The sequence below is a fragment of the Rhinoderma darwinii genome, chromosome 1 (assembly GCF_050947455.1).
Source record: "Rhinoderma darwinii isolate aRhiDar2 chromosome 1, aRhiDar2.hap1, whole genome shotgun sequence".
Taxonomy (NCBI): domain Eukaryota; kingdom Metazoa; phylum Chordata; class Amphibia; order Anura; family Rhinodermatidae; genus Rhinoderma; species Rhinoderma darwinii.
In genome coordinates, this window is record NC_134687.1 from 311,796,376 (window position 1) to 311,808,517 (window position 12,142).

A 12,142-nucleotide genomic window follows, 5' to 3' on the forward strand; every position below is an offset into this window, starting at 1 on the left:
TAGTGTCCTCACACAATCCCCCCTCCCTTATCCTGGCTAGTACCAGGAGAAGGAGGTGGTTGAATCTTCTAAACCCTAAACCTCCTACACTGTGCATTCGCTCAGAAAATGGCGGCACACAGTGTAGGAGGATTAGATACAGTGGTAATCAGACAGTATAACACGAACATAATACACACATCACATACACAAACAACTTACCTGCTCCTGCCGCCGCTGCTGCCTCCGATCCTACTCCTCGCGTCTTCACTGCCTGGAACATATGTCCGGAAGCCGCAACCGGAAGTCGTCATCTTACTGTCCGGCCGCGGCTTCCAGACAACATGAAAATGGCGCCGGATTTCGCTCGGCCGAAGACCTTCCTTTTGGACTGTGTGGGAGCGGCGCATGCGCTGTTCTCACACAGACGGCGTACGCTATAGTGAATTGAACGGCTCCCGTTCGCATTCTCTATGGGGTTGTATGTGCCGTATAGCATCTCTGTATGCGTCGTTAATCGACACATACAGAGATGAAAAAAAAAATGGCAGCCCCCATAGAGAAGTAAAAGTAATTTAAAAAAAAACTACAACACAAATAAATACAATTTATTTTAATAACATACTAAAAGCAAATTTATATAAAATTTATTTTTTTCGCGGCACCTTCCCTTTAAGCTGCAATACAGGTTGCGCGTCCAAAGATCGCTTTGTTGTGCTGCGTATATTACAGTAATGAAAGTGAATGTGTTTGCACACCTGGATTTGGGAATTTTTGCCATTGTTCTCTGCAGATCCACGTAAGCCCTGTCAGGTTATATGGGGACCGTCGATGGACAGCCATTTTTCAGGTCTCTCCAGATATTTTCGATTGCGTTCAAGTCAGGGCTCTGGCTGGGCCACTCAAGGACATTCTCAGAGTTGTCCCTAAGCCACCCCTGTGTTGCCCTGGCTATGTGCTTAGGGTCATTGTCCTGTTGGAAGGTGAACCTTCGGCCCAGTCTGACGTCCAGAGCACTCTGGATCAAGTTTTCATTAGGAATATCGCTGTACTTTGCTCCATTCATCTTTCCCTCAACCCTGTCCCAGCCGCTGAAAACGCCCCCACAGCATGATGCTGCCGCCACCATGCTTTACTGTAGGGATGGTATAGGGCAGGTGATGAGCAGTGCCTGGTTTCCTCCACACGATGCTTAGAATTGAGGCCAAAATGTTCAATCTTGGTTTCATCAGACCATGGAATCTGGTTTCTCACAGTCTGAGATAGGGTTGCACGATGCATCAAAACTTCGATACTGTTTCGATACCGTGCACCCTCAAACGGTTCAATACCGTTAATTCATGTATTTCGATACAAAGCTGTGTGGCTGCACAGCTTAGTATTGTAACACATGAATGTAGTCAGATCAGAGGCTGTGGTGTCATACAGCCATTGCCCCGCTTCTGAGTTCTGACAATTGCGCGTGCGCAGTCAGCATGATGTGATGCGACCAGCGCTGCACTAATGAGCGCCGGCACTGAAGACAGAACATGGTGGGCGCACTGCAAACCCCCCCCCCCCATTGCCTGCGCCGCTCATTAGTGCAGCGCCGGCCACATCACCTCACGCTGACCGTGCGTGTGCACTTATTGTCAGGAGCGGGGCAATGGCTGCATTACACAGCCGCAGTCCCACTCTAACGGCGGAGATCAGAGAAACCTCTCATCTCCGCCGTTATTCCGCTGAATTCTGCGATCAAAGCTGACTGCAGCATTCAAGGGGAAAATGTGAAGGGGGGTGCCCTTTGGATCTATTCATGGGGAATCCCTCTGACGCGATCGAAGGACATAACATATATGGGCAGACAGCCCAGGGTCCACTAAAGGACCCCAGGACTGTCTGACTATATTTCCTGTTGTTAGGGCATACTTAGGTATGTCCTAACAACTGCCTGTGTAAAATTAAAATAAGTTAAGTCTCCATACATAAAATATACACATATTCGGTATCGTCGCCACCATAATAACAAATTTATAGCATCATTTATTATATTTATGTGGTTATAAAATATAAAAACGTCTTTCTTTCACTTATTAATGTGAGGCACATGGTGTTATGAATTTTGAACCTCAATGTGCCTCACAATAGCAATTAACCCCATCATGTACCTTACACATTAACCCAATGTTGTCCATTATAACTGAAGAACATGATGGGGTTAAAGAGGCTCTGTCACCAGATTTTGCAGCCCCTATCTGCTATTGCAGCAGATAGGCGCTGCAATGTAGATTACAGTAACGTTTTTATTTTTAAAAAACGAGCATTTTTGGCCAAGTTATGACCATTTTCGTATTTATGCAAATGAGGCTTGCAAAAGTACAACTACAGAGGCTACAGATGATTCTGCAGCAGCATCGGCGTTTGCAGGTAAGTCCATGTAGCTACTTACCTGCAAATGCTGATGCTGCTGCAGAATCATCTGTAGCCTCTGGTGCCGACACGATGCAGGACCTGTGAGTGACGTCACAGATCTGCACTGCCAGAAGCTGGGCGTTCTGAAGAGAAGTGGATGATACTTCTCATCAGAAAGCCCAGCTAGTAAAAGTAGTAAACACGCCCCGATGTACGCACATAATACACGCCCAGTTGTACTTTTACTTTTCAACACGCCCAGTTGTACTTTTGCAAGCCTCATTTGCATAAATACGAAAATGGTCATAACTTGGCCAAAAATGCTCGTTTTTTAAAAATAAAAACGTTACTGTAATCTACATTGCAGCGCCTATCTGCTGCAATAGCAGATAGGGGTTGCAAAATCTGGTGACAGAGCCTCTTTAAAGGGAATGTGTCGCTAGAATTATTATTATTTTTTTTACAGTTAAACAGTTAGTATATAAATGATTACACATTGTTTTTATTATTTTTATTTTTTCACAAGTCAGGAAATATTATAAATTAGATTATAATTTATGACATTTCCATGTGCTGGTCACTAGAGGGAGCAGTTCCCAAAATTGCAGCATTGGCATGTGGTAAAGCAACCTAATTGCTTTATGCTGCAAATTTGGCGTAGACACACTCGCTCTAATGTGCTCACACAATCCCCCCTCCTTTATCTTGGCTAGTGCCAGGAGAAAGGAGGGTGTTGAATGTTCAAACCTCCTACACTGTATGCCGCCATTTTCTGAGCGTATGCACAGTGTAGGAGGATTAGATACAGTGGTAATAAGACAGTATAACACTAACATACATACACAAACATAACTTACTTGCTCCTGCCGCCTCCGCTCCTAGTCCTTACGTCTGCGCTGCCTTGAACATATGGACGGAAGTCGTCATCTTACCGTCCGGCCGCGGCTTCCGGTCCACATGAAAATGGCGCCGGATGTCGCTCTACCAAAGACCTTCCTTTTGGTTTGTGTGGGAGCGGCGCCTGCGCCATTCCCACACAGACGGCGTACGCTATAGTGAATGGAACGGCTCCCGTTCGCATTCTCTATGGGGATGTATGTGCCGTATTCCATCTCTGTATGTGTCGTTAATCGACACATACAGAGATGAAAAAAATGGCAGCCCCCATAGAGAAGTAAAAGTAAGAAAAAACTAAAAAGTACAACACAAAAACACAAATAAATAAAATGTATTTTAATGACATACTAAAAGCAATATTATATATATATAAAAAAAATAATTGTGACACCTTCCCTTTAACCCTTTAGGCGTTTCACAAGAATTAAAGGGAAGGTGTCATGAATTTTTTATTTTTTTTTATCATATTGCTTTTAATATGATATTAACATAAATGTTATTTATTTGTGTTCTCATGTTCTACTTTTTACTTTGTTCTTACTTTTACTTCTCTATGGGGGCTGCCATTTTATTTTTCATCTGTATGTGTCGATTAACGACACAAACAAAGATGGAATACGGCACATACAACCCCATAGAGAATGCGAACGAGAGCCGTTCCATTCTCTGAAGCGTACGCCGTCTGTGTGGGAACGGCGCATGCGCCGCTTCCACACAGACAAAAACGAAGCTCGTTCGCAGAGCGAAATCCGGCGCCATTTTCATGTGGACCGGAAGCCGCTGCCGAACAGTAAGACGACCACTTCCGGCCGCGGCTTCCGGCCATATGTTCAAGGAATAGGGGCGGAGGTGGCAGGAGAAGGTAATTTATGTTCGTGTATGTGATGTGTGTATTATGTTCGTGTTATACTGTCTGATTACCACTGTATCTAATCCTCCTACACTATGCAGTCACTCAGAAAATGGCGGCACACAGTGTAGGAGGTTTGAAGATTCAAACCCCTCCTTCTCCTGACACTAGCCTTAAGAAGGGAGGGGGGATTGTGTGAGGACACTAGAGGAGAGTGTGTCCACCCCAAATTTGCAGCATAAATCAATGAGGTTGCTTTTCCACATTGCCCATATTGCAATTTTGGAACTGCTCCCTCTAGTGGCCAGCACTTGGAAATGTTATAAATTAGAATCTAATTTATAATATTTCCTGACTTGTGAAAAAATGAAAACAATGTGTAATCACTTAAATAAGAATTGTTTAACTGAAAAAAATAATAATTTCTAGCGACCCATTCCCTTTAACCCGTTAGTGACCGGCCCATCGTGTTTTTACGTTGGTCACTAACGGGCCTTATTCCGATGCCATAGACTTTTTACGTTGCGGCATCGGAATAAGTAAACAGAGAAGGGAGCTGTCAAATCTCCCTGCTCTCAGCTGCCAGAGGCAGCTGGGGGCGTCCCTGCTCTACCGGGTGAGATCGATATCAGTATCGATCTCACCCGTTTAACCCTTCAGATGCGGTGCTCAATAGCGAGCACCGCATCTGAGTGGTTTTGGAGAGAGGGAGGGAGCTCCCTCTCTCTCCCACCGACACCCGGCGATACGATCGCCGAGTGTCTGTGTCTCCAATGGCAGCCGGGGGCCTAATAAAGGCCCCCAGGTCTGCCTGTAATGAATGCCTGCTAGATCATGCCGGAGGCATGACCTAGCAGATGCCTGTCCGTTGTAAACGGACAGGCATAATACACTGCAATACAGAAGTATTGCAGTGTATTATAATAGCGATCGCAGAATCGCATATTAAAGTCCCCTAGTGGGACTAGTAAAAAAGTTTAAAAAAAAAGTTTAATAAAGTTAATAAAAAAAAAATGAAAAACCCACTTTTTCCCCTTACAAACTGCTTTACTATTAAAAAACCCAAATAAAGTAAAAAAGTTACACATATTTGGTATCGCCACGTCCGTAACGACCCCGACTATAAAGCTATTACATTACTTAACCCGCACGGTGAACGCCGTAAAAAATTCAATAAAAAACAACAGAAAAATTGCTGTTTTCTGTGAATCCTGACTTTAAAAAAATGTGATTAAAAAGTGATCAAAAAGTCGCATCTACTCCAAAATGGTAAAAATAAAAACTACAAGTCTTCCCGCAAAAAAAAAAGCCCTCATACAACCGCATCGGCGAAAAAATAAAAACGTTACGGCTCTTCAAATATGGAGACATAAAAACAAATAATTTTGAAAAAAAGCGTTTTTACTGTGTAAAAGTAGTAAAACATACAAAAACTATACAAATTTGGTATCGTTGCAATCGTACCAACCCGCTGAATAAAGTTATTGTGTTATTTATACCACACGGTAAATGGCGTAGATTTAGGACGCAAAAAAGAGTGGCGAAATGTCAGATGTTTTTCTATTCCCCCCCCCAAAAAAAAGTTAATAAAAGTTAATCAATAAATAATATGTACCTCAAAATGGTGCTATTAAAAAATACAACTTGTCCCGCAAAAAACAAGACCTTATACAGCTGTGTCGACGCAAAAATAAAAGAGTTATAGCTCTTGGAATGCGACCATTGAAAAACGTAAAAAATAGCTTGGTCATTAAGGTCTAAAATAGGCTGTTATTAAGGGGTTAAAGCAAATTAAAGGTGAAATTTACAAATGTCAGTTTTTTGTTTTTTTTTGCAGAAATCAGTTTTAATCAATTTTTTTTCTGGAACACAGAAGGTTTTACCAGAGAAATGCAACTCAATATTTATTGCCCAGATTCTGCAGTTTTTAGAAATATCCCACATGTGGCCCTAGTGTGGTAATGGACTGAAGCATCGGCCTCAGAAGCCAAGGAGCACCTAGTGGATTTTGGGGCCTTGTTTTTATTAGAATATATTTTAGGCACAATGTCGGGTTTGAAGAGGTCTTGTGGGGCCAAAACAAAAGAAATACCCCAAAAAAGACACTATTTGGCAAACTATACCCCTCAAGGAATTTATCAAGGGGTATAGTGAGCTTTTTGACCCCACAGGTATTTTGCTGAATTTAGTGTAATTAGGCTGTTAAAATGAAAATCTAAGTTTTTTTTCTAATAAAATGTTGTTTTATCTCAGATTTTTCCTTTTTCACAATAGATAAAGGAGAAAAAGAACCCCAACATTTGTAAAGCAAACGCTTCTGAGTATGGCAATACCCCATATGTGGTAATAAACTGCTGTTTGGACCCACGGCGGGGCTCAGAAGGGAAGGAGCGCCATTTGGCATTTGGAGATCAAATTTTGTTTGCTTGTTTTTCAAGTGCCATAGTTCATTTGCAGCAATTTTTTTTATTTTTTTCTCCATCGAATCTTATTTGTTGCTGTACAATCTAGTTTTCATTAGGACCTTTTTGGGGTAGAATCAATTTTTTGATCACTTTTTATTTCATCTTTTTGGCAAGGTGACCAAAAACCAGCAATTCTGACAATGTTTTTTTTACAGTGTTCACCCTGGGGTAATAAAATACATTTTACTTTATTCTGCGGGTCGATATGATTACGGCGGTACTATATGTCTATAGTTTTTGTTTTGCAGCGTTTGCACACAAAAATTCCCTTTTTTTAAAAATAATACATTTTTTGTGTCACCATATTCTGAGAGCCATAACTTTTTTATCTTTGCGTTGACAAGGCTGTGTAAGGGCTGTTTTTTTGGGGGACGGGTTGTAGTTTTTATTGGTACTGTTTTGGGGTACGTGCGACATTTTTAGCAATTCTGTCAATTTTTTTTTTTTTTTTTTGCAGTGTTCACCATGCGGGACAAATAACATTATAGTTTTATAGTTTGGGTTGTTGCAGACGCGGTGGTACCAAACGTGTACTTTTTTAACGGTTTCATTTTTTTTCCTATAATAAGACTTTATAGGAAGAGGCTCTGTCACCACATTATAAGTCTCCTCTCCCCTACATAATCTGATCGGCGCTGTAATGTAGATAACAACAGTGGTTTTTATTTTGAAAAACGATCATTTTTGAGATTATGAGCAATTTTAGATTCATGCTAATTAGTTTCTTAATAGACAACTGGTCGTTTTTTACCTTTTTACTAAGTGGGCGTTGTAAAGAAGTGTATGACGCTGACCAATCAGCATCATACACTTCTCTCCATTCATGTCGATTTGTACTCAGCACAGCGTGATCTCACATACACCCACATTAACTTTGCTGAAGTGTCTTGAGAGTGAATAGACATTGGCTCCAGTCAGGACGCGATGTCTATTAACACTCCTGACACGTCAGTAAAGTTTGTGTGGGACTTAATCACAGCACAGTGTGATCTCGCGAGATCACGCTCTGCTGAGTACAAATGGACATGAATGGAGAGAAGGGTATGACGCTGATTGGTCAGCGTCATACACTTCTCTTTACAACGCCCACTTGGTAAAAAGGTGAAACGCCCAGTTGTCTATTAAGAAACGAATTAGCATAAATGTAAAATTGCTCATAACTTGCTCAAAAATGATCGTTTTTCAAAATAAAAACCAGTTATCTACATTACAGCGCTGATCAGATTATGTAGGAGATAGGACACCTATAATGTGGTGACAGAGCCTCTTTATAGGAAAAAAGGCAGTTTTAAATTTCTTAACTTAGAACTTTAATTTTTACACTTTTGCTGAACTTTTTATAACTTTTTTTTTTTTGTCCCACTAGGGGACTTGAAGACCTGCACCTCTGATCTTTATTCCAATACATTGCACTACCCACGTAATGCAATGCATTAGACCTGTCAGCTATTCACTGACAGCAAGCCTATTAGGCTCTGCCTCCGGGCGGGGCCTAATAGGCTTTGGTACGTGGCAGACCAGAAGGCCACTGTTTGCCTCTGGTTGCCATAGCAACTATCGGCATCCGTGCGACAACATCGCAGCGATGCTGATCTCTTGCAAACCACTAAGATTCTGCTATCGCTTTTGATCACGGCATCTAAGGGGTTCAAGGCAGGGAGCGGAGCTAGTCCCATTCCCTGCCGTTACAGCAGGATGTCAGCTGTAACATACAGCTGACACCCTTGGGCTGATGGCGCAGGCTCAGCTTCTGAACCCGCCGCCCTCTTTCATCTGCAGACGGAAGCCTCACAGGCTGCCGTACTTGGCAGACAGGAGGCTGTTGTTAGGCCTCCTGTTGCCAATCGCCTAGCATGGCTACCCGGCTCTTTTAGCCCGGTAACCATGCTGCAATAGTGGGATTGGTCAGTCACTACTGACTAACCAATCACAGGCGTGCCGTGCCGCGATTGTTCCCACAACAAGTCCCAGTGACTGTCACCGTGTCTTTTGACATGGTGACAGAAAAGCAACATGACGTAACTGTACTTCATGGTGCCTTAATGCAGGGCAAACCACGACGTACAGTTGCGTCATGGTGCGTTAAGGGGTTAAAATTACGACCCGAATCGAAAAGACAAGACAATACAGCTCCATTAATGGTAAAAACAAGTTTGCATTCTTTTTTACGGTGTCACCGTATGGGATAAATGCAACGATGTGAAATATGTGTCGTTTTTTTGTGTTTTTTTTTGTTTTGTTTTTTACACTTTTCCCAAAAATAAAGGGCTTTCTATAGAGAAAAGGGCGTTTTTGTTTTTTTACGTTAGGTTTTTTTCAAAACTCTTCGTACACTTTTTATTATTTCTTATTTTATTTTTTACTTTGTTTTTTAGTCCCACTATGGAACTTGTACATCTAATCTTCTGATCGCCCATATAATACATTGTGATGCATTATACACTATATGGACAAAAATATTAGGACACAACTCTTAACCCCTTAATGACCAGCCTATTTTAGACGTTAATGACCAAGCTATTTTTTAAGTTTTTCCATCGTCGCATTCCAAGAGCTATAACTTTTTTTTCTTTTTGCGTCGACATAGCTGTATAAGGTCTTGTTTTTTGCGGGACAAGTTGTATTTTTTAATAGCACCATTTTGAGGTACATATTATTTATTGATTAACTTTTGTTTGGGGGGAAATAGAAAAAAATCTGACATTTCGCCACTCTTTTTTTGCGTCTTAAATCTACGCCGTTTACCGTGTGGTATAAATAACACAATAACTTTATTCAGCGGTTTGTTACGATTGCAACGATACCAAATTTGTATAGTTTTTGTATGTTTTACTACTTTTACACAGTAAAAACTTTTTTTTTCAAAATTATTTGTTTTTGTGTCTCCATATTTGAAGAGCCGTAACGTTTTTATTTTTTCGCCGATACAGTTGTATGAGGGCTTTTTTTTTTGCGGGGCGACTTGTAGTTTTTATTGGTACCATTTTTGAGTAGATGCGACTTTTTGATCACTTTTTAATCACATTTTTTTAAAGTCAGGATTCACAGAAAACAGCAATTTTTCCATCTTTTTTTATTTTTTACGGCGTTCACCGTGCGGGTTAAGTAATGTAATAGCTTTATAGTCGGGGTCGTTACGGACGCGGCGATACCAAATATGTGTAACTTTTTTTTACTTTATTTTGTTTTTTTAATACTAAAGCAGTTTGTAAGGGGAAAAAGTGGGTTTTTAATTTTTTTCCACTTTTTTTTATTAACTTTCTTAAACTTTTTTTTAAACTTTTTTACTAGTCCCACTAGGGGACTTTAATATGCGATTCTGCGATCGCTATTATAATACACTGCAATACTTCTGTATTTCAGTGTATTATGCCTGTCCGTTTAAAACGGACAGGCATCTGCTAGATCATGCCTCCGGCATGATCTAGCAGGCATTCGCTCCAGGCAGACCTGGGAGCCTTTATTAGGCCCCCGGCTGCCATTAGAGACACAGACACTCGGCGATCATATTGCCGGGTGTCGGTGGGGGAGAGAGGGAGCTCCCTCCCTCTCTCCAAAACCACTCTGATGCGGTGCTCGCTATTGAGCACCGCATCTGAGGGGTTAAACGGGTGAGATCGATACTAATATCGATCTCACCCGGCAGAGCAGGGACGCCCCCAGCCCTCAGCTACCTCTGGCAGCTGAGAGCAGGGAGATTTGACTGCTCCCTGCTCTGTTTTACTTATTCCGATGCCGCGACGTAAAAAGTCTATAGCATCGGAATAAGGCCCGTTAGTGATCGACGTAAAAAGACTATGGGCCGGTCACTAACGGGTTAATCATTGAATTCAGGTGTTTCATTCAGTTCTATTGCCACAGGTGGGACTGACAAATATTTGTGAAAGAATGGGTCATTCTAAAGAGCTCACTGAATTCTAGCGTTGTCCTGTAATAGGATGCCACCGTTCCAACAAGTCAGTTTGTGAAACTTCTTCTCTCCTAGATATTCCAAGATCAACTGTGAGTGGTATTATGGCAAAGTGGAAGCATTTGGGAACCACAGCAACTCAGCCACGAGGTGGCAGACCATGTAAAGTTACAGAGCGGGGTCGCTGAGGCGCATATCGCATAAAAGTTGCAAACGCTCTGCTGACAATAACTCCAGAGTTCCAAGCCTCCTCTGACATTAACATCCACAAAAAAACATTGGAAGCCCTGCGATTGTGTTCGCAGTGTGCCGATGGGGTGACAGAGTGAGCCCTCTCCTTTTGTCTAACCACTTAGATGTCGCTGTCAGCATTGACCGTGGCATCTAAGGGCTTAAACATTTTTGATCGAACTCTTTGATCCAGACCGTTGGAGCCGGGTGTCAGCTGTATATTACAGCCAACACCTGCAATTGATGGCACCGGGTTCAGCTACTGAGCCCACGCCACCACAGCATTGTAATAGTATTGCGTCTTGCATTAACTAACTGCAAGCTGTGATGTACTATTAAGTCGCAGGGCAGGAATCCGTTAAACAGCCTGTGGATGATAACATCCCATCCCCAATCTGGCCAGGGTTCCAATATTTTTCATTATCAGGATGTGTGCATGGGAAGTGTTTACTAGCAGATATTTCCAAACATGGCAATGATTTACCAGAGGAAAAATTGTTTACGTCTTTTTTTATGGTTAATTTCCATCGGTACAAATGGTTATTGGAGCTTTTGTTGTATAAATGTTACATTAGCAGCCTTAAAAAATAAAAATTAAGCCGTCTGATACATTTTATGTTTTCAGGAGAGCTACTTAGTTATTGGCTTTTTTCTTTTCCTTAGATTTCCCTTAACACGACCGCTTCTTTGTAAAAAATGGGAGGCTGCAGTAAGAAGGGCTGACTTTAAACCAACCAAGTACAGTAGCATCTGTTCTGACCACTTTACACCAGACTGCTTTAAGAGAGCCTGCAACAATAAACTGCTCAAGGATAATGCTGTCCCAACGGTGTTCTCTTACACAGATTGTAAGCTTACGGTAAGTGAAAATTCCTGTTCTGACTTCATCTAAAAACAATGAGAATATCATTGTTATACTTTAATCCTGCCCCAACGCTGCCTTCTCAAACAGTGTTTCAGCCATTGTAATACTGAATGCAGGTCCCTAGCTCTTATACCATTCAGCCATAACATTAAAATCACCTACCTAATTTTGTGTAGGTCCCCCTCGTGCTGCCAAATTGTACTCTGACCTGTTGAGGCATGGACTACACAAGGCCTCTGAAGTTGTCCTGTGGTATCTGGCAAAAAAAAAAAAATACACGTGTCTGAAAGCCCACTAAGTGTTGCCACCCTAGCTTAAATGTAGTTAATTTTTAATATTCATGGTCTTACCTAGCACTGTACAGTGTCTGTTTTAATGCTGCTAGGGCTTTCTGTGTGTGGGATTACCATGTAAAGGACTACAGTTACCATGATTCCTCTCCCCTTTCGTAGTTACTCACTGTCTGCTACTGAGACACAGTTCTGAACTATCTGCTGCCCAGCATGTGAAACCTGTTCCCTCTAGAGTCAGGGAGAGAGGGGGCAGTGCAGGAA

At 41.8% G+C, this 12,142-nt stretch overlaps 1 protein-coding gene across 1 annotated transcript in view; it reads left to right on the forward strand.

Annotated features, from left to right (window-relative positions):
- The window catches only part of THAP1 (THAP domain containing 1), a 28,106-nt gene that overhangs the window by 1,751 nt on the left and 14,213 nt on the right, over positions 1-12,142 (forward strand). The window contains exon 2 of the mRNA XM_075851302.1: positions 11,387-11,582. Coding sequence (XP_075707417.1) covers positions 11,387-11,582 — 196 coding nt within the window. The remainder of the gene's footprint in view (positions 1-11,386; positions 11,583-12,142) is intronic.